The 22817-nt window shown below is 35.8% G+C and overlaps 2 protein-coding genes and 1 long non-coding RNA gene across 5 annotated transcripts; 2 read left to right on the top strand and 1 right to left on the bottom strand.

Annotated features, from left to right (window-relative positions):
* The first annotated feature begins 2327 nt into the window (after positions 1–2327).
* LOC127518830 (uncharacterized) lies at positions 2328–8441 on the top strand. 3 transcript variants are annotated; one of them, XR_007931677.1, is made up of 5 exons: positions 2341–2777; positions 3301–3358; positions 3863–4129; positions 4495–4773; positions 7915–8441. It is a non-coding gene; the product is annotated as an uncharacterized LOC127518830 (long non-coding RNA). The 3 variants fall into 3 exon arrangements; XR_007931678.1 differs by having other exon boundaries at positions 2328–2672; positions 3301–4129; XR_007931676.1 differs by having other exon boundaries at positions 2329–2777; positions 3301–4129.
* Positions 8442–12462: 4021 nt separating this feature from the next.
* ing1 (inhibitor of growth family, member 1) lies at positions 12463–15377 on the top strand. Its single transcript, XM_051906982.1, has 2 exons — positions 12463–12784; positions 14286–15377. Exons 1-2 carry the CDS (start codon positions 12643–12645, stop codon positions 15071–15073), a joined length of 930 nt encoding a protein of 309 aa, XP_051762942.1. The 5' UTR covers positions 12463–12642; the 3' UTR covers positions 15074–15377.
* A 1892-nt stretch (positions 15378–17269) lies between these two features.
* On the bottom strand, positions 17270–22498 carry ube2al (ubiquitin conjugating enzyme E2 A, like). Its single transcript, XM_051906983.1, has 6 exons — positions 22304–22498; positions 21771–21851; positions 20775–20800; positions 20563–20652; positions 18843–18931; positions 17270–18428 (listed from the first exon to the last, which is right to left on the bottom strand). The coding sequence occupies exons 1-6, from the start codon at positions 22345–22347 to the stop codon at positions 18300–18302; spliced, it is 459 nt and encodes a 152-aa protein (XP_051762943.1). The 5' UTR covers positions 22348–22498; the 3' UTR covers positions 17270–18299.
* Positions 22499–22817: the final 319 nt, after the last annotated feature.

Below are 22817 nucleotides of genomic sequence, written 5' to 3'. Positions count from 1 at the left end.
ATACGCATTAGATCTGATCTGATATAACTGGAGTACAAGATTATGAGGTGCATTATGTGAATGCTTGGCTAAGAGATGCGTCTGTAATCTAGATTTAGGGCCAGATTTACTAACAGCTTGCGCCAGCGCAAACCCTCTTTTGGCATTAAAAACTACTGTCAGGATTTACTAAAGATTAGCTCTGAAAAGGTGTGGACACAGTTATTTTTGCGGCTGACCTTACTGTATAAGCATTTGTAGAAGTTTCCTTTCAGATGCATTGATTTATGGGAGGAGAGTATTTAAATGAATAATGCAAGGTGATTTACTAAGGTTTGCGCTAGTCAATTTACTGGTTTACCACCAGTAAATAATGTCCTGTTAACATGTCTTAAACCAGATGTTAATTTGCGCTGCTCTTTCTTAGACTGCGTTGGTCATTATGGAAATCATCCGGCTGCTTCTGTGTTCCTTAATTTGCGTGTCGTCAGTAGATCACGCACAGAATTTTCCACTCCCATCTGCGCTTTTTAAGGAATTGCGCTCTCATGCTAATTTGCTCTGTGTTCAGAAAAATCTGGCCATTTAACTGGGAGAGTGTGTCTGAGCCTGAACATTATCAGGAAGGCTATTCCAGAGTTTAGGAGCCAAATGTGAAAGCACTCTCACTCCTTTAGTGGACTTAGATATCCTAGGTACTGCCAAAAGTCCAGAGTTTTGTGACCTTAAAGAGTGTGATGGATTGCAGCTGACTGGATTTCTTGACTGTTGGGGTGACATTGTGCAGTTTATGAGCATAAAGCCCAGATAGCTGATGGTTGTCCTTGTGCAAATTTCTCCCATCTGCACACATGATCTTTGGAGCTCAGGGTGACCACAGGGTTCTTGGTCACGTCTATTTCTATGGCCCTTCTCCCTCAATTGACCGTTCGCAAAGACCCGCCCTCTTTAGTTACTGTTTCTACGTCTGACAAGCCATGCCGATCTCTTGCCACACATCATGTTTTCACACAGTGAAAAATACATCGCAGAGCAAAGAGGACACTGACAACGCGTCAACAGACAAGACAGAGCAGGTTACTTTTGATATGAAACAAAGTCTCAAATTTCAAATTTTGTCATTTTTAAAGAAATTGAAACAATAAATACCGTTTTGTGGCTCTTTAATGTGTCATGACAGATCGCTGTAGCGCCTCAGCTCAAGCGGCCCGTGAACCGATCATCTCTTCCTACTAGTTCATTTATAGCATCAAATAAACATGAATGAACATCATAAGGAATGTTGTTTTTAATCGCAGAAAGACATCAGTACACACCATTTTTCAAGTTCAAGTCCACCTACGTTAATCTGGTAACTCCCCTGACTGCTTTGTCGGACTAAATGGCGGATTCTGCGTTATGATTGGTTAGATCGCCTGTCAATCAAACTCCTGGCAAAGGGTCGATTGCTCAGTTTTGCTGGGTGAGAAGTTGTTGTTTCTAAACTATTACATTTAAAGCTACACTATGTAACTTTTGGCCCTCTAGCAGCTGAAGCACAAAACTTAAAGTTACTTGCAGAGAAACATTGTTGTGGTAATTACGAGTGTTGTGCTTTGGCTCCGAATGAATCTCATGGCTTGAGGTGCACCGCTGTGCCCATGATTACAGGTGATTGCCTAATCTGTAAGAATGTCTTTAATGACATCAAACTCTCCCGATAATAATAATAAAAAAACAACAACTGTTATCCGCAAAATATGTTTTATAAGTAGGTAAGTAGCCTTTGCTGCTGTTGTTTTGACCTGTTGAAATCGATTGTTTTAAAATAACATTACAAGTTTGCCAATGCTGACATTAGACATAAAAATTACTATTCATATCAGATAATGGTGGAAATTAAAACTTGGCAAGGCTATTTACAATCAAAGAGCTAGAATAAAGCAGTAAGAGGTTTAGAGATTGGCATTGCTACCAACATAAACATTGTTTTGTGAGCCTAGTCAATGCGCAGCAAATGCGATCCTATGCAAATTATGTTGATTTGTGTTTCATTATGGTTACTTTCGCTTTCCCTTTTTGCAGGCAAACTCTTTTTGGTTTGAGTTTCAGTTGTTGTAGCTTCAATCAAATCTGTCCAGACAGCTCTAAAATATAAAGAATTATTGCTTTCCATGGTGATTTAGGGAAGGCAAAAACATGGTTTGGAAGATTGTTTTAAGATGCACTCAATCATTATTTAAGTTTTGTTCATTATGAACAAAGAAATAATTATGGAGGCCATTGTGCTCTTGAGAACCTTCAATGCAGCAGAAATTGTTTTGTAGTCTTCCCCAGATCTGTGCCTCAACACAATCGTGTCTCTGAGCTCTGAAGCAATTCCTTTGACCTCTTGGCTTGGTTTTTGCTCTGATATGCATTTTTAGCTGTGTGCCAATCATGTCCAATCAATTGAATTTGCAGAAGGACACCAATCAAAGTGTACAATATGCTAAAGATGAGATGCACCTGAGCTAAATTTTTAGTGTCAATGCAACGCTTCGCACTCTGCTAAACTGCAATCTTGCAAATCTGCAAAAGATCTCTCACGAGATAGTTGTGGTTAATAACAAGTCAGGATGTGGGAGAAGATATACTGAAAATTAAAAACAGCACACAAGAGCTTCACTGCTGAAGGAAACAAAAGGAAAACAAGGGAAAGAGCACATTCAAAGGTGAGTGAAAGATGTCTTACCAGAGATTTGTAGCGTTGGCAAACAGTTGGATATTGACGTTGGCCGTCCTCCTAAGCATCTTTGGGCCAGGATGTCACACAAAAGGTGAGTTAAATACCATATATTGTAATATTACAATTATATCTCTTCATAAATGGTTTGGCCTTAGCATCTTCTTATTGTAGCATAATTTATTTGCCGATGCCACTTATGTTTTACTGATATTTTATTGCTAATGGAATGAGATTTATACATTTTGATGTGTGGCTTACAGGTCCAAATACTGTATTTGCTTCATGGTGAAAATTATGGCCTTGTTTAAATCTGTCACATGAATTATTGTGGCTTAGTTTTGTGGATAAACTGACAGTAACTGTTGATCAGTTTCTGTTTTTATATTCTTCCACTTTTTAGCACAATGCTTCGATGATTTAATGGAGCTCAAAATGGTTGTACAGCAGAATGAGGAATCTGTTCTTTCATGTGCATGTTATGGTTTTGTGTTTGAAATATGACAAATATATGTAACAAAAGCTTCCTCTTAACCTTTGCATTTGTGTTACAAAATCCATATGCTGAGAGTTCACATTTAATCTGTCACTAACATGCTGTGCACTAACTGTCCTAGGAGATCAAGACAATGTATCACATCAGAATCAAGATTCTGTGATTGAAAAAAATCGCAGGTCAGACAAAACACTTTTATTTATTTATTTATTTAAAGCAGTATTGTTCATAAATGGGATACAAAATATGAAAATCAACAGAAAAAAAAACAGAATGGCCAGTGAAAGGAGATTGACCTAGTGAAAACATTGTTTGTCAACTTCAAGATATCAAACTAAATATTATATGAACTGTATGTTACTTTTTTAAACAAAAAACCATTAAACTGTGTTACATCTTGTCAGAGCTGCTGTGTATGTTGTAACTACTCTAGGGTTATAAAGAAGGAAGTGACACACCAAAGGATAAAACTAGTCTGGCTTGGCAAGGAGAGAATACCCAAATTTTATATTTATATATTTAAAATATATTTTTACTATTTACTTCAACATGTCAAGAGCAGATCACATTTATTTATTTATTATTTTTTAATTTGTTTGTTTGTTTGAATAAACATATAATTAACTTTAATCCAATATTTAATCTAATTTAATTTAATTAAAAAAATATATATATTCTTCCAGTTTTCAAAGAGCAGATCTTTGTGGTGGGCAGCGATGTCACTTTATGGTGTACCGATAATGCCACTGATGTCAAATTGAATGAATTCATTTATGTTGTGTGGAACATGAGCATGCAAGGCAAAAAATGTTATCTTGGTTTGTCACACAAACTGGATGACACTTGTAATGATGGAAAGAAGCTGAACAACACTTCATTTTCCTTATTCATTCCCAATATTTCAATGGAAGATGAAGGAAGAAGCAATGCTGTAAATATCTCTGTAAGCGGTGAGTACAAGCAGAATTTATTGTAAAAATATTGCAAAAACTGTGAAAATCTTTTTACATCATATAGATTGGCTATTTTCATTGTATTTTGTATTTAGAGAAATTATGTAATATATATTTATATTTATTTATAATATAAATTATAACTAAATTTAAATTTATATATAATTTATATTATATATAAATTTATATATATATATATATATATACACATTTAAATATACACAGCACACACACATATATTATGTAAACACAAACATTTATTTTGGAGGCGATTAATCACGTTTCAATCGATTTTACAGACCTAATTTAGAGCCAAAAGTATCATACCGATATTCAAATTAAATAAAGTTGTTTGTTTTTAGTTACTCGCCTGGAAACTCAGCTGGACAGTGAAAATGGTCAGAGGATTGCTGTCTGTAAGGCCACATATAAAGAGACGGAACCCACTCTTCACTGGGAACCTGCCTTGAACTTTTCCTCCAAAAACACTTTTCCCAAGAAGGTTGACACGTTTTTTATTATGGAGAATCGTGTACATCTGCCTAATGATGTGACCATCAGTACCCTCACCTGCGTGGCCTCATACCCCTCTGTGTCCGGCTCTGTGCAGCATAAGAGCACACTTGATCTTACAACACAAGGTGAATACACTGTGTTTTAAAATGAATTGACAATTGTTCTGCTACAAGCAATTTTACAGTGCATTCAGAAACTATTCACACCCCTTAATACTGTTTACATTTTTATGTTGCAGCCTTATGTTAAAATGCTTTAAATTAAAGCATTTTAACATAAATAGAAAACACCTAAAATATAGCAATGCATAAGTATTCAGACCCTTAACCTGTTAGCGTTCCACTGTACCACCCGTGGTACAAATACAATTCAAAAGAGACCTTAGGAATGCTAAGGTTAAGTATATTTAAAGGGTTAGTTCACTCAAAAATGAAAATTTCTGTCATTAATTACTCACCCTCATGTCGTTCCACACCCGTAAGACCTTTGTTCATCTTCAGAACAAAAATTAAGATATTTTTGATAAAATCCAATGGCTCAGTAAGGAAATGCACTATCCAAACATAAATGGTTGTAATTCAAGAATGCTTTGGAATATAGACCTAAGGTTGGTCTTGTTTTAAACAAGACACTAGTCAGATTATTGTAGAAGTGAAATAAATTATGAAAGTGAAATAAAAGTTATAGAAGTTTAAGTTTATGAAAATGTAAAAATATAATTGTTTATATTTTATAATAATATATTACAAAGCATGTTTTACTCTTAAGAACACTCTTAAGTGCTGTAGTTTATACAGGACTGGCGGGAAATTTGCATTAATACACCTTCATTCTACATGTTATGTGGTTTATTTTGATAGGTGAACTGTCTTTGTAGTGTTAAGAGAGGGAAAGCTATGGCCGTTTTTTTTTTTTTTTTTTTTACCTCTGCTGGGTGTGTTCTTAAACATTAACGTTAAAGAAAGATAGCCTTGCCACTATAAATCACTATTTTTTCTGCACTTAACAGGCGAATTTTGCCAAGATATTTTCAGAGGTGATAGACAAGATGATATAGAATGATAATTTAATGAAAACCCAATTTTTTTAACAAAAAAATGACATTTGAACTATTTTTTTGACTTTACTGAAAACGTTCCATCGCGACATCCGACGGGTTCTCCCAGATCGCATCACATATAAATGATCACCAGTCATCATCCAAATCCTTTAATTTAGAATGGTGACCTACAAGAATAGCTTAGATTTCCAAAAACCTGCAGTAATCTGACAAGGAAAAGTATGTACGAAAGACTGTTTTTATAAATGTGAGCGTTGGCATGGATTTAAGCATACGCACACATATCAAATCTGTGCGTATGCATGCTGTATAAATAAGGCCCATTGTGTGTATAAGTAGGGCCTACAACCCAAATTCCGGAAAAGTTGGGACATTTTTTAAATTTGCATAAAATGAAAACTAAAAGACTTTCAAATCACGTGAGCCAATATTTTATTCATAATAGAACATAGATAACGTAACAAATGTTTAAAGGGAGAAATTTTTACAATTTTATGCACAAAATGAGCTCATTTCAAATTTGATGCCTGCTACAGGTCTCAAAATAGTTGGGATGGGGGCATGTTTACCATGGTGTAGCATCTCCTCTTCTTTTCAAAACAGTGTGAAGACGTCTGGGCATCGAGGTTATGAGTTTCTGGAGTTTTGGTGTTGAAATTTGGTCCCATTTTTGCCTGATATAAGTTTCCAGCTGCTAAAGAGTTTGTGGTCGTCTTTGACGTATTTTTCCTTATAGGTGAAAGATCTGGACTGCAGGTAGGCCGATTCAGCACCCGGACTTTTCGACGAAGCCATGCTGTTGTAATAGCTACAGTATGCAGTTTTGCATTGTTCTGCTGAAATACACAAGGCCTTCCCTGAAATAGACGTTATCTGGAGTGGAGCATATGTTTCTCTAAAACCTTTATATACCTTTCAGCATTCATAGTGCCTTCCAAAACATGCAAGCTGCCCATACCGTATGCACTTATGAACCCCCTTAGGGATGCTGGCTTTTGAACTAAACGCTGATAACACGCTGGAAGGTCTCCCTCCTCTTTAGCCCGGAGGACACGGCGTCCATGATTTCCAACAAGAATGTCAAATTTGGACTCGTCTGACCATAGAACACTTTTCCACTTTGAAACAGTCCATTTTAAATGAGCCTTGGCCCACAGGACACGACGGCGCTTCTGGACCATGTTCACATATGGCTTCCTTTTTGCATGACAGAGCTTTAGTTAGCATCTGCAGATGGCACGGCGGATTGTGTTTATCGACAGTGGTTTCTGGAAGTATTCCTGGGCCCATTTAGTAATGTCATTGACACAATCATGCCGATAAGTGATGCAGTGTCATCTAAGGGCCCGAAAACCACGGGCATCCAATAAAGGTCTTCGGCCTTGTCCCTTATGCACAGAGATTTCTCCAGTTTCTCTGAATCTTTTGATGATGTTATGCACTGTAGATGATGAGATTTGCAAAGCCTTTGCAATTTGACGTTGAGGAACATTGTTTTTAAAGTATTCCACAATCTTTTTACGCACTCTTTCACAGCTCTGCCCAACTTTACATCTGAGAGACTCTGCCTCTCTAAGACATCCCTTTTATAGCTAATCATGTTATAGACCTCATATCAATTAACTTAATTAGTTGCTAGATGTTCTCCCAGCTGAATCTTTTCAAAATTTCTTGCTTTTTCAGCCATTTGTTGACCCCATGCAAACTTTTTTGAGACCTGTAGCAGGCATCAAATTAGAAATGAGCTCATTTAGTGGATAAAAGTGTAAAATTTCTCCATTTAAACATTGGTTATGTTATCTATGTTCTATTGTGAATAAAATATTGGCTCGTGTGATTTGAAAGTCTTTTAGTTTTCATTTTATTCAAATTTAAAACACGTCCCAACTTTTCCGGAATTCGGGTTGTATAGTCACTGTTTCTCAGACTAGGCAATCTAGTTACATATATAAATTGTCTGTCTGTCTGTATGCTTATGTGTTGTACATTGTCTAGTATAAAGGAACATGTGGAGAGGGAGAGCCTCTTCATGATTGTCAGCCATGTCTGCAATAACAACAATGAGACAATCAAGAGTAACATGAGTGTGACTGCACAGCTATTTACCCATTCATTGGTTAATAGAAATCTTGTTAAATTTTGTGCAGGGAGTTTTTCCACATCTAAATTTTGTTCTCTTTCTCCAACAACTTCTGGGGCTGTACAGGAATAAGATTTTGTCTCAGAATGAAGGACAAAACACCCGAGAAGAGATGAAGAAATACAGAAGCATAAACAGGATGTGGGTGGCAAAAACAGGCATGATAAGAAAGTGAACTGGAGGGAGGTGTTTACCTGAGAACTGCTGACATTACATTTTAACATAGAGCATCTGAAAAAGTAGAGCAAAAGCACCAAAGAGGGCATTAAATATGTCCATAATGATCTATGTTCATTTTTTTCTTGAATGAAGATGCAATTAAATTTTTATTTGGCCTTTGAGTCAACCAAATTTAGTAATATAGTCCAACATTTTGCTTGTGCTGTCTTTCTTTTATATAAATGCCACGTGCTTTGATTTTTTTAATATAATGCCAAGACATTTAAGTGTAGTTTAAGAGTCCAAATGGTTTTGGGGCAAATTGTAAAGCTAGCAGTTATTTGAAGAAGTCTCACAAATGTCCACAAATCCTTTTTTTTTTTTTTTTTTTTTAAGAAATAAGAGATGCATAAAACACATTATTCCCAAACTTATCTGGGTCTCCTATTTCCCTTTATTTGTAGTGAACTGATTTTATTGTTTACACTTAGGCAATAATTTCCAAAGCTACAATTGTGTGTGCGTGTGTGTGTGTTTGAAACAGAGAGAAAGAGAGATTATATCTGCTCAGACTGGAGAGGTTAGGTAGCAGAGTTCTCACCAACCAGCTCACCATCAGCACTTGTCTAACTTGTATTGATGAACTCATTCAAGAAGTCAATCAACGTTCCTAACATTTCTAACCCCCACCCATTACCCACTGCCTGAAAACCAATTATGCTGACTCTGAACCATGAGCATAATTGCATATTATCCAACGAAACTGAAGTAACTGTGGAATAGTACTTAGTAAACTGAGCTAGCAGTAACTGTAATCTAGGGCATTGTGACTTTATGAAGGGTCATCGAAGACAGGCCTAGGATTGTTTATACTGAAAGGGCCTGAACAATGAGTTTACGTCATGGGAAATCTGGAGTCATTAATTCTCGGCAGCTTCCTGAAAAAAAAAAAAAAAAAATAGGAGCATATATTCTGAAATCCTTTAACAGCATGTTATGGCAAACATTAAGCTTAAGACACAATGAGATAAAATACTGAAATATAATAAGTTGTGGAATTTATACAATTTAAATGCAAAATAAAGTTAAATTGAATATATTTTTTCAGGGAAGGTATGCTGATTCATGGGATCTGATTAAAAGTGAAAAGTATGTGAAAATGACGATCCCTAGAAAACAACAGCAAAATACTGTTAAAAGAGAATATTAATAAAAAAAAAAAATCAATAAAAGCAACATTTTGGAAATTAATTAATTAATTAATTAATTAAAAGGGATATTGTGGAAAATTGATAAACAGCAATACAACAAATGACTTGTGATAAAATGATATGTTGATAAATTATAAAAATAAGTTAAAGGCACAATATGTAAGATTTTTGTATTGAAATATCCAAAAAACACTTTTTTTTGATATGTTATTGAAAAATGTTATATATCTTGTTGACTTGTGTATTTACAGAAAACTAACACGTTTAGTCTTACTGTTTGAATCTCATTTTCTTGATTATATTAATATGATATTCTAATATCTATCTAGCTTACTGCAGTGTGCAATCAAGTGTCTCATAGCAACCGCCGAGGGAACGCACAAAGAAATGCTATAACATCATTTTCAACACACTCAAATGTATCTAATATGATAAAACAGTGCCGCTTTATCCCACATACTCTTCACCGGATAAAGCGGAAGCAGCGACTGTGGCATAATAAAAGTTGTGCTGCTCTCGAGGCGTGTGTCACACTCGTCTCTCATTAGCAATCGCTCCAGCGGCCTCGTTCAGCTCCTACATCACTCTGCCCTGCTCTGCTTCATACTACAGTAATGTTAATAATCTCATCCATTAATATGATTTCTGCCCGAGTCCCGTTGGATTCTTTTCCCCTGGCTGTGAGTCGAAGATGACGACATCTGTGATTCCGCGCTCAAACTCGGCGTCATCAAGCTACGCCTTTGTTTTGAATAGGCGACCTCTAGTGGTGAAAAGTTACATATTGTGCCTTTAACTTGTAGATTGAAGACTAGAAATTTAGTCACTTGTCACTTGTTACATATAGTAGTCAACATTTGAAGTGGATCAAAACCTTTCATCAAAGTTGTCCTAAAACCTTATTCTTAGGACAACTTTGATGAACTTTTTTGATCCACTTCAAATGTTGACTACTATATATTAAGCAGCACAACTGTTTTCAACATTGATAATAATAAGAAATGTTTCTTGAGCAAATCAGCATATTAGAATGATTTCTAAAGGATCATGTGACTGTGAAGACTGGAGTAATGATGCTAAAAATTCAGCTTTACATCACAGGAATAACACGACATGAGTTGTTTTAAACTGCAATAATATATTACACAAATAAACATTTAAACTGGAGCTATGTTACTTATAGACCAGAGGTGTCCAAACTCACTCTCACTCGCCACTATCCAGTTTAGTTCGACCTTGCCTCAACACACCTGCCTGGAAGTTTCTAGTATGCCTAGTAAGACCTTGATTAGCTGGTTCAGGTGTGTTTAACTGGGGTTGGAGCTAAACTTCAGGAGTAGTCTTTTAGCTTCAAGAGCTGAGATTTCCAAACATTTGCTCTGATTACCACAACACCATCTAAATGAGGGAAATGCCTTCATAAGAATGTGTTCTTTATATTTAGGTGTTTAAATGGCCATTATCCCTAGCTTGAGAGCGTCTACTCAAAACCCTGATTCTTGACATTAAGTTAATGTGGAAAGTAACCTAATTTGGTCCGAGCTCTGAATTCTCCATTGACACAGAAATGCGTAAGAGGTGATTTTTTACGACACCACTCGGGTCAGAGTACGTATGGCTAGAAAACTCTGCTGTGCTGGCCTCTGGAGAACTTTATACTCATTTTCCCCTCTCATTTGCACATTATGACATTTCAGTCATCTGATATTCTTATTGCTAATAATACAGATGTACAAAGAGCTGCTTTTACAGTTTTTTAAGGTCATTCACAACGATTAAAAATGTAGGGTAACTTTAGGATTTCTCTTCGGGGCTGTAACTGAAACAAGGATACACTCAAGAGAAAAGAATATCTACATGATGTGCCAGTAAACAACAGAGCTGAGGATAAACAACATTTTACAGCCTCATTGCCTTAACACAAGTGACCCCTGCAGGGCATTCATGGTGTTATAAGAATGCAACTACCCTTTTAACTATTCAGCAAGATTTAAATGATCTAAGTATCTAAAGATTATTTAGAGAGAACAAACTTCAAGAAGTCTGAATGAGATATTAAAATAATATTAAATATTTAATATTTAATATTAAATTTTAAATATAATATTAAATCTCTTATATACTTGATAGCTCAAATATCAGAATAATGGAGAAACACAAACACACAAAAAAGAAAAAAGATTTTATGCTACAACACCAAGCGTAATCATACAAGACAACTTTCCGGCCGCACGCTCCAAACACAAATGATTGGAAGATGAGTAAAGTCAACTAGTCCAGATGGGGTTTTCAATCTTTCTGATGCAACAGACCCCCAAATATGATCATCCTTGTGTGAGGGACCTCATCCTAAAATTTAAAAGGCATCTTTTCTTTTTCTTTTTTTTTTTAAACACCCATGTGGCCAAAATCACATAGCCTACATTGGAGCAAAAAACAGCATGTGACAAAATAAGTATGTCCGAATTCACAGTAGGTAGGCAAAAAAGTACCCAAACGAGCTACTTCTTCTGGCGAGATTCTGAAGTGGGCATACGATGGATGCTTTACTATCCCATGAGGCTACGGGACATGGCGAATTCAGATTACATTTCATACTATACCATACTTTTTTAGCACTTGCAAAGTAAGTACCTACTCAAGAGAGGTTGCGATTTTGGACGCAGCCCTAATTTATACAAAGATAAATTAATATTATAAATCTAAAATTAGTTTCTATTGAGTTATATTATTATATATTTTTTTCTACTCATTAATAATGTACTTTTAAATGTAGCCTATTATGTTTATTTAATTTATTTTTATTTATATTAATCAAACATTTTATTTATTTATTTGAATCCGTTTAATAGATTTTAATGGATTTTTTATTTTATTTTAATCATATTTTATTTATTTATTTATTTATTTTTCCCTCTGGACTTTTCCACAGAGCCCATAATCCCTGGTCTAAAGTCCATTTTTTTCTGTATTTTTATAAACAGCAACCAAACTCCACTAAACCCAAGCCTATACCTAACATAAACACGTCGGTCATTTACCGAGTTTCAGGCCCTGAAATGACCGTTGAAGTCTTGCTATCAAGCGCCATCAAGCGTCCGCTAAGTGCAACAATATACGGAGATTGCACGACCGTGTGGCAAAGAATCCTACGTTAAACGCTTCGCTCATGAATATTAATTAGATTTTGCGTGCCTAGACACTCTGTTGGAAGGTTACGGAGCAACGTCAGCGCAAAGTAATTCATATTCATGAGCTCAGTCTCCGCCATAGAAGCGTCACTGGTCCTGCACAAATCACTACAAACACGTACCCGAGTAACTTTTCTCAGCTGCCCAGACTTTTAATTCTTAAAACCAGGATACAATAATTCTTAAAAACGCATATCTATCGCTCTACCAACCTCTTAAATGCGTGTGAAAAGATGTTGAACCCTTCTTCAAACGGCGAGTCGTCTCATGCAGTGGTGAACTATGTTGAGGAGTATCTGGAGCTGGTCGAGTCTTTGCCCCTGGACCTACAGAGATGTGTGTCTCTCATGAAGGAAATAGATGCCAGATATCAAGGTGAGAGAATACGGGCACTTGCACTTAGCAGAAGTGTAAGAAGAAAACACTGCATTGTTTGAGCAACGGGTGTTAGATGTCACACTAGCTAGCTGGCTAGCGGCTAACTGTTAGCACGTGAAACTCGCAAGTTTCCCCCCGATTGAGAGGTTATAGGAACAAAGTTGATAAAATATACACGTTAAATGTATTTCTCATTTATATCTTAAATATTGTCATTTATATTTATATTGTAGCGACTTCTATGAAGTCACTACCTCCTGTTCGGATGGAGGGGGTCTGGCAGATTCTAGAGCGCCACTTAACTTCCTGTTTAAATAATTATGTATTTTGAAATTACATTTGTGTGTTGTGTAAATAGTCTTTGAAATATCATAAAAACAGCATACATACGCATATATGGCCAACGCCTGTGTCAACTGCATGTATAAGTTAACATGTTAAGACGAAAGACGCTACAAAATTATTATTATTTATTTATTTATTTATTTATTTTTTCATCCACTCTGGTCAGTTTTTTTGGCCACATTTCAGTTTATTTTATTACATTTTATTAATTTGCGTCTGTCAATTTAAATTACAATACATATATTTAAAGGCCGTTTTCTCAACATGAGAAAAATGAACTTCAGTAGCACTTGCATAACAGTTTTATTCCTATCTATATTCTGAATGTTTTTACAGAGGGGTTTGTTCATATATTATTTGCCTTATTTATTCTTAAAATATGTTGATTTTTTTTTTCTTTTTTTTCTTCTTCTGTTTGTTGACACTATTTTCTGATTTATGGAGTGATAAAACAAGATCAAAAATCCCTTCTGTAAAAACCTTTGTCTCTAATATGTCAACAAAATGAAATAAGAATTTTGAACCTGACTTCAAATGCCAAATATATGCAAATTAATGCATATTTAATTAGATAACGCAGCATTTGCATATTGAAACAGAATTGTAATGCAAAACAGTTGTCTTATTGAAATATGATTGATAAACTGCAGAAGTATGGTTATAATAGTTGAAATGTTTACCCAATTCACCTGTGGTGACAAAAAAAGCTTCGTTGTCATGTTTTACTGGAGGTTAAATAAAAATAAATAAATAAATAAAAAAATAGTGCATAGCTTGACATACAGTAACAGTAAACATTGTGCCAGGGCTGTAACTAACGACTATTTTGATAATCGATTAATCTATTGATTATTTTTTATAATTAGCTGATTAATCTATCTAATTATTTTTGATCAATCTATTAATCCTTTAGTTAAACTACCACCATTACTTCTGCCATTAATCTTTCAACGTTTTATTGAAACATTTTCTCATAAAATACGCATTTAAAAAAAAATACCAACATAAAAAATAAAGTGCCAAGAACATATTCCATGCAAATCTACATATTTTCACAATCTATGTAATCAATTACGTCGACACTTCATTCCAGCCCTATATTGTTATATATATATTTTTTTTTAACATTAATCCTGGTTTATTTATCTTGCAGAGATCCTCGATGAATTGGACGAGGCTTATGAAAAGCACAGACATGAATCAGACCCTGTGCAGAGGCGGCGTCTGCTTCACTGCATCCAGCGCTCTTTGATCCGCACAGAAGAACTCGGTGATGAAAAGATCCAGATCGCGGGCCAAATGGTGGAAATGGTGGAGAATCGCAGCCGGCAGCTTGAGTGGAAGGGTGAGCTTTTCCAGGCCTGCCAGGACTCGCCGGAGAGCACCGTGTCAGTGGGCAGCGCACCCAGTGCCATAACAACCGTAACTATGACACCACTTTCTGCTTCAATGCTCTCGGCCAGTAAGCCGTGTGCAGACCGTAGACGAGACGAGACCCCGAGTTCAGTTGACAAATCTGGCGGAAAGCGTTCACGCCGGCAGAAAAATGGTTCGGAGAACCGGGAAAACTCCAATTACAGCATGGAGCACAATGAGGAGGTTGCTTCAGGCGTGCCAAAAGAGAAGAAGGCCAAGACGTCATCTACGTCATCGAAGAAGAAGAAGAGGTCTAAAAGCAAGCAGGACAGGGAGCCGTCGCCGACAGACCTGCCGATCGATCCCAATGAACCCACTTACTGCCTGTGTGAGCAAGTGTCTTATGGAGAGATGATCGGTTGTGATAATGATGAATGCACTATTGAATGGTTTCACTTCTCATGCGTTGGCCTGCACCATAAGCCCAAAGGAAAATGGTACTGTCCCAAGTGCAGAGGAGACAATGAGAAGACAATGGACAAAGCATTAGAAAGGTCAAAAAAAGAACGAGCGTATAACAGGTAGTGACACGTGTACCTGGTTGGCATGTAATGTTTTTCTATTCAGGAGTTTAGTACCCAGTTTTGAGAGACCTGTGATGTTACAGACTAGAGTTGGTCATCAGTTTGTATATCTTTTAGGGATATATTTGAGATAGGGTTCACTTATTAGTTATCATTGTTCTGCAGTATTGGAGGTATCCTGTTCATCCATCCACAAGACACGGTAATGCATTTTTGTAAAAAATCATTTTCAACTATCATTTTGTATTTATGCCTTGCATAACTGTACATATGTTCATTAAAAAAAATAAACCATGCTTATTGTAGTGTTGTTACATGGCTTTTCTGCTTATTAAAAAAAGTTAGCATTAGATAAGGCCTTAACCCTTGTGTGACCTTATGAGCAATTATGTCTTTCGCAGTTTTTTTTTTTTTTTTTTGGATCATTTTGCCTGTGTTAATGCCAACTGCATACATTTTGGCACAGGTGTGTATTTTTATTGGAATTGTATTATTTTACCCCCATTTCCTTTAAAAAATTTATTTTGCACTAGATACACAAAATAGTTCCACTTAGGACCTTAAGGACAAAAATGTCCCTATTGAAACCCATTTAAACTGCAATTTTTAATCCCAGGTCCATTTAACTATAAAATGATGCAATCTTTGTTAATAGGCTTTCATTTTGTTGGCAAGGCTTCAAAATTTAAATTTTTACTATCATTTTACCAGATTGTGCCATCTTCTCAGGTTTGGCCTGTAAAGCAAATGCTTGCTTCATTCCTGTTTTCTGCATATGCATATTATAAAGCCAATTAGATCAATTTATGCAGCTATAATTGTGTGGGTATGTTAGTATGGATGTCAGAGTGTGGTTTTTATTTGTGTAATAAATTGTGCGCGCGTGTAATATTTGAGAAAACTACTGCAAATCACAAATCCAACCACTGTGTGTGTGTAACTGTTGTAAGCCTGTAAGAGCTGTGCGTGTAAATCTCATTACCCTGATCTCAAGAGGCGATCTGGTGACTGACACTACAGACTGTGGTCTTTAGCCTCCTTGGTAGAGTGCCCGACTCCCATGCCGGCGGACCCGGGTTCGAGTCTCTCTTAGAGCGGGCGGTTTGAACAGGAGGGGTTACATGTGCACCAGTGGAGCTTTGCTGGCATCTAATGGGGAAAATTTGGTACTGTGCCCAAACAAGGCCTTAAAGCTCATGTTTCGAGGTATCAACCTCAAATGTGGATCACAACTTGTTTAGATTTATGGCTTTGATTTTCTAGCAGTTTTAGAGTTTCATAAAATATATTTGATAGAAAATAATGTTCATAAATCATTTTCATAAACTTAAACCTCTATCATTTTTTTAACTTTTTTTTTTTTTACTTAAACACTAATCTGCCAAGGGTCTTTTTTTAAAATGAGACCAAACTTAAGTCTGTGCTCCCAAGCTTCACATTTTTTGACAGACATTTTTGTCCACTATGGACCTATGTGTAACTTTTTTTAATTGATGCATAAGGGTTAAAGTACATCGCAAATGTTGACCAAAAATTTGTCTTTAGTTCTTCTGTTTTGCATAATCCACTTTGCATGTTCTGTTTCTTAGAATAAAATTGTGTGATCTTCATTTAACTTTCCCCTGGTTAGTAACAAGTAACTTGTACTGACATATCTTAAAATATGTCAGTGCCATTGGTTTGTCTCAAGATGCACACCAGTAATGTTTTTTTTTCTTCTAGGGCATGTTTATAAAAGCTACTTAAATACTCTAATTGAAATAAGGCCTAATCCTGGTTTATCCTAAGTCCTGTCTGTGAAACCGGGCCATAGCATATTTAATTTGAAAATTGGCTGTTAAATAGGAAAGATGAAAGATTCTTATGTTTTAGTAAATAGAAAAGATTTCTGCTATTATGACAGACTAAAGGCCCATTCACATCAAGGATGATAACTATAACAATAATGATGAATATATAGTTCTAGAAATGAAAGAATAGCAGAGTTCACAGTGCAACTACAATGGCACAGAGAAACGATATCGTTGGAATCCCTACTGAACATTTTTTTTTTTTTTCTCCAGCTGATGAATGATATTGCTTGCTGGCGTGGACACTAATATGGTTATTGTTATATAGTTATCATTCTTGGTGTGAACAGGCCTTAATGAATGATGAAATAAGGTGTAAAGTATCAGTAAAGCATTACTCACAAAAGATAGTTTCACCTTTTATTTAAGTAGCCTATTTACAAGTGCTGGAAAATGAGACTGCCTACCAGTGCAAAATCTGTACACAAAATTCTGATGTGTTTTGTATATACAAGAGATTAGTAGAGGAAAGGACACACTCAGTCATTCATGCATGTAACAGGGAAAACATCTGCAAAGATTAAGGGCTTGGAAAACGACCTGAAGACATTATTTGACTTGATTGATTGGACTTGTGATGCAAGCCATGAAAATAACTGCAGTTAACGTACATCTCTATAGGATTTTAAAGGATATATATATATTTTTTTAATCTTGGAGTAACTCCAGCAAATCTCAATTTTTGGACTAGTAAATATATATATTATACTTCACACCATATTGCCATTTTGTGTCAACATAATTTGATCTTTATATAAACCCTCACATCTGTCTACCAACATCTTATGCGTTTTCAGTGCGTACTGGAGATTCTTACCACGCATGTGGTAACATGCCAACCCTCCTCTGGCAGAGCCAAGAAGAGTCGTGACTAAACCAGCATAATGAATCCAAAGAAAAGGAAGCAAAACAGAAAGTAAAAGGACACTTTTAACTGCATTTTGTGCGAAACCATATTAAAATTGACAATGAAGCACCAAGAACATTTTCGTCAACACTACTATGACTTAGATTAAAGTCTTTTAGTGAGTCATGTATCCAGATTTGAACGGCTTGATTGACTCATCCATGTTTTTTTTTTTTGTTTTTTTTAGAGATGCTAATGCATTTTGCAAAAAAGGACAATTACTGCATGTTCATGCCGGATGCAAAATTAGTCGAGCCTTATACATCAGGGGTATTTCCCCTTCAGCAATCTTAAAGAGGGCTGAAAATCAGTCCAATGTGGGAGAGAAATAAAACAAAACAAAAATCACAATCTTGCATGAGTAAAGTGCATAAAAACTTAAAAATGGAGATTAGAAAAACTATCCTCCAACAACAGAGCCAAACAAAAGGAAAACAAAGTTTCAGCGAGAACATGGTTTGTGAACGTGGTCAACTGTCCCTCCAGCTCTGCTCTACAATCGCTGACACCCGTTTCTCATATTCTCGCTTATTTTCTTGATACAGTTGTGCTGCCTGGCTGTTTGCGGGGCTGTTGGGATTTGGCTCATCTAGAAGGGACTGTAAAGATAGAGAAATCAAAATTTAGGCCTCATGAGTATTACAATGGACCCTTTTCAAATTTGACATCTTTCTCTCTTCTGACCAAACATAATCAATCTCTATATTTTTTCCCTCTTTTGGAAAGTCATGGAAACTCTAGCACAGATTCTTTCTTTTACTATTGGAGCAAATGGAAATACAAAAATTATATTTTCTGTGGTCTCCCGTTCAATGCTATTGTTATTGAACTATGACAAGTTCCGTTTCTGAGAACCCGGAAATGTGAAAAGGGTCCATTGGAAAGTAAAGTTACAATTACAAGCAAAACCAGAAATCACTACAAGCATTCTGATTAGACAATTCTCAGATTTAATAATGTCCACAAGCTACATAAAACTTATTTTAACTATAAAACAAAGTTTGTTAACATACCTGGATTGATGTCAGAATAGAAGAAACATCATAAGTTGGACTCCAACGATTCTGAAGAATATCTAGGCAGATACTGCCATCAGCATACACTGAGAAAAACAGCAAGAAAAAAAGTTAGAGCAACATATTCAAAACATTCTCAGTCCAAAAAAAAAGAAAAAAAATTAATAATGCATGGTACAGGTACAGTACAGGGCAAAAGAAAAAAAGAAAAATCAACTAATGCTGTAAACTATACAGGGAGTCAGTTGGTACTACTTGCAGTAAGCATTTCAGTAAGTTGCACTGTATATTTTAACATACTTCTGATGTCCATTCATGTTTATCTCGTGCTGTAACTAGTAGTGAAAGGGAAGAGATGATCAGTTCACTGCTGCTTCGCTTGATCTGATCAAAAGTGATCTGTCACGCCACATTAAAGAGCTCCAAAACGGTATTGATTAGGGCTGCCCCTGACTAAAAAAAAAAAAACAGACAGATTTTTCTGGTTTTTCTAGTCAACTATTAATAGTTCATTTAAGTCATTAGTTGAGTAATCGCACATTGTCATTTATATTCATTTAATTACTTAAATACATACTGAGGGGGATACTAAACCATAATGAGCCTTTATTATATATATATATATATATATATAAAAACGTAATATAGCCCATTCCTCGCTCAAGCGCACATATAAAGATTGCCGCAAAGCACAGGCAAAAGTATTGCTTATGAAAGCGTCTGAAAAAATTGCAAGAAGACATTTTATTTATTTTTTAATACACTAGTGTTTTATGATTCAGTGTCGTCTCATGTCTGTGAGGCAAATATTCACGGAGTTTCCGTTCATTTTTGTGACACGCTACAATTCAGGGAGAACGAGACGGCAGAAAGCACATCCGGTTTGTTTTCTTTATTTTACGAAAGCACAACGTTTTGATGTTATTGTGAGTTTGCACAAATAAAAGTACACCCTTTAGTTTCAAATTATGTATTATTCTTATCTGTATGACCAAAAAGTATTTTGTTTCCACTGTTATCAGAAAAAAATGCAAGTGATCGCACCATCACCTCCATGTCTTGGAGTAAACGCACTATACTTTAGCCTCCACACAAACAACTGGATAAGCGCCTAATAGCGCACATTTAGCTAGGTAAACGTTAGAGAGAGTGGCCAAGTTACTTACATATTTGAGGTCGATAAATGAGGCGAACATTTGGATTTTCTGCCTGACATATTGCAATTACCACAAGGACCCACCGTTAATCTGTCCCTCATGAACTGTGTGACTTTGTCACTTCCTGTGGAGTTTTTTCTATTTATTGCTTTTTGCGATTTATTGGATGGGAGGCGCGATACAATGATCCACTCATTCATCAACTGAAAACAGCACAGACTAAAAGATCCAATCTTGAGATTTAAGAATTGATATCGGTTCATAAAAACATTAATCGATTAAAACGGAGAAATCAATATTTTTACCCAGCCCTAATAAATATGCATATACATTAATACACATTAAATATTTTGCTAAATTGGTTTATTACTAAAAAACATTTTATTAATAAACCAATTTTAACAAAAATATTTTCAAAAAAAACTTTAACAGTATGCGTAGAACTTTGTGAATTAATAAATCCTACAGGAGCAGATTCTGTGTGGGAACATACATGCATTTGTGGTTAGATTCTCTTTGACAAAACTTCTAATTTGAGATAAACAGGAAGCGTCACTCACCATTTGGGTGAAACATCTTTGAGACAAACCGCACAGTTGGGGGCTTGTTGGGATATTCCTCTGTGAACTCAACTGTGAGTTTGAAGGTACCTTGTGTGCAGAGCAGAAACAACATTGCATCTTTAATCAGTGAAAAACAAATGTTACTAATTTTGTTTACACATGCAATTGACCATGCGTGCATGTGTCTGGATCAGCAGACAGACACTTACCATCTTCAAAAGGTGTTCCCTCTGGACTGCATGTAAAAACATGAACACAATATTCAGGTCAAAGGCAGGAGGAGGAGTATGTTTATTTTCCCATATTCATTTTCAAAAGTTTGGGGTCGGTAAGACTTCCATGCATATAGTTTTTGAAAAAAAAAAAAAAAAAAGTCTCTTGCGCTCACCAAAGCTGCATATTTTTTGATAAAAAAAAGAAAAAATACAGTAAAGACAGTAATATTATGAAATATTACAATTAAAATAACTGTTTGCTATTTTAATATTAAAAAAAATATATATATATATATTCCTGTGATGGCAAAGCTAAATTTTCAGCATCATTACTCAGTGCCACACGATCCTTTAGAAATAATTCTAATATGCTGACATTTCTCATTATTATCAATGTTGAAAACAGTTGTGCTGATCAATATTTTGCAGAATTCTGCAACGCATTTTCTCAGGATTCTTTAGGCCATTTCACACAGTGCCGACAGACAGCAACAGACACTTTGTCTGGTTTTGTCGGATCAGTGTGTTACCCCTGTCAGAGTCTGTTGCCGTCTGTCGGAGCTTGTTTTCAGTGATTGAACAAGATGAAATCGGAATTAGAACGTCTAAGAAGTGATTGTAATCTGGTGACTGTCTATATTGGCTGGTGGAGTGTGAACTGTTTTTTTTTTTTTTTTTTTTGATGAATAGAAAGTTCAAAAGAACATTTTTTTTAACTGAAATCTTTTTTAACATTATAAATATCTTTACACTCACTTTTGATCAATTTAGAGAGACTTTGCTGAATAAAAGAATTAATTCTTTAAACAAAAAATAAATCTTACTGACCCCAAACTTAATTTTTAAATATAACTAATTTCCATAGCATTTATAGGCCTGGAAATATCCAATTTTAAAATTCCATCATATTTTCCATGATCATGGGGAGCCTGATACATGTGCTGGTTGGCTCAGCCTCCCCTCGATCGGGCTGATTTGCCCTCTTCTTACCCGAATATGACTGCATTCCACACCATGATGTTGTTCTCAGATGGAGCTCCACTGACGCCGGCTGGCGGATCCTCCTGGAGCCTGTGGGACCACCACATAACACTGACTCAAAACTGTTTTTCAGTGTGTCAATCAAATTAATTGATTAGGAAAAACCTGGAATATTACATGACAAAGTGTGGCTTCTCTTTACTTTATAAACATTACTAGAAACAAAAAGAAACTGGCTAAAAATATAATAATCACATTCAGACAAGTCAAGCTTGAATAACTTCTCTAACCGGCTTACACTAGCTAGCTAGCTAATAGCTAAAATAAATGTGGAGTTTCTGAGAAACCCTCGCAATTTAAACAGGTAATGTGATACTACCGATAGACTCACAGCAATAAGTACAACATTAAATGGCGTATTTTTAATCGTTTATATTACATTTAATAACCGTCCACCGAACTGAGTGATACGAAGCTAACTAGCTAACGTTAGCCAGCTATTCCACCAAAACAAACACATCTATCATTTTACAGCTACTCACCGCTTAAAATCTCGCATGAGTCGCCTTCTAGCTGGAGTGGACATCTTTAACTACACTAAAAGCGTCAGCGATTATTTTTAGAGCCCTAATAACAAATCCTAATGTAACTGTATATGTCACAAACAGTGACGATTAATATTCCTTTTTGAGTACAAGACGTCTTTTCACGAGACACGATTATACCACCTGTGCAACACAGGGGGTTATTTGCGAAAGAAAATACAGAACCATCATACAGAATGTATACTAATCAATTTTGTGTTTTTTTAGAGACCCAATAATTGACATTCTCACTATTCGTTTTAAGTCTTTATGGGTAAGGATGAATAATTCGATAATTTGCCTGAAATGTTCTTCTCAGACTACGTAAATGGCAGGGGTCCCCCTGTTTTTCTAACAGTTGGTACGGTCTTAGTCGGAGGAACAGCCTCGATGACGTTTCTGTGGGAGGAATGAGGTCAGTGTCCTCCTAGCGGTTAAGGGCGGGAAATGCTGTAAACGACGACCTTTTTGT

Source organism: Ctenopharyngodon idella, chromosome 9 (assembly GCF_019924925.1).
Source record: "Ctenopharyngodon idella isolate HZGC_01 chromosome 9, HZGC01, whole genome shotgun sequence".
Classification (NCBI taxonomy): domain Eukaryota; kingdom Metazoa; phylum Chordata; class Actinopteri; order Cypriniformes; family Xenocyprididae; genus Ctenopharyngodon; species Ctenopharyngodon idella.
The sequence above is the reverse complement of the archived record's forward strand: the minus strand, read 5'-3'. Positions and strand labels throughout refer to the sequence as shown.

Excerpts from the sequence above, each read along its gene's own strand:
- ing1 (XM_051906982.1), top strand. The coding sequence starts at position 12,643 with ATGTTGAACCCTTCTTCAAACGGCGAGTCGTCTCATGCAGTGGTGAAC. Across the intron at positions 12,785-14,285 it reads AATAGATGCCAGATATCAAG|AGATCCTCGATGAATTGGAC; the intron begins GTGAGAGAATAC and ends TTTATCTTGCAG.
- ube2al (XM_051906983.1), bottom strand. The coding sequence starts at position 22,347 with ATGTCCACTCCAGCTAGAAGGCGACTCATGCGAGATTTTAAGCG. Across the intron at positions 20,653-20,774 it reads GGGAACACCTTTTGAAGATG|GTACCTTCAAACTCACAGTT; the intron begins GTAAGTGTCTGT and ends TCTGCACACAAG. Across the intron at positions 18,429-18,842 it reads CTATTCTGACATCAATCCAG|TCCCTTCTAGATGAGCCAAA; the intron begins GTATGTTAACAA and ends CTATCTTTACAG.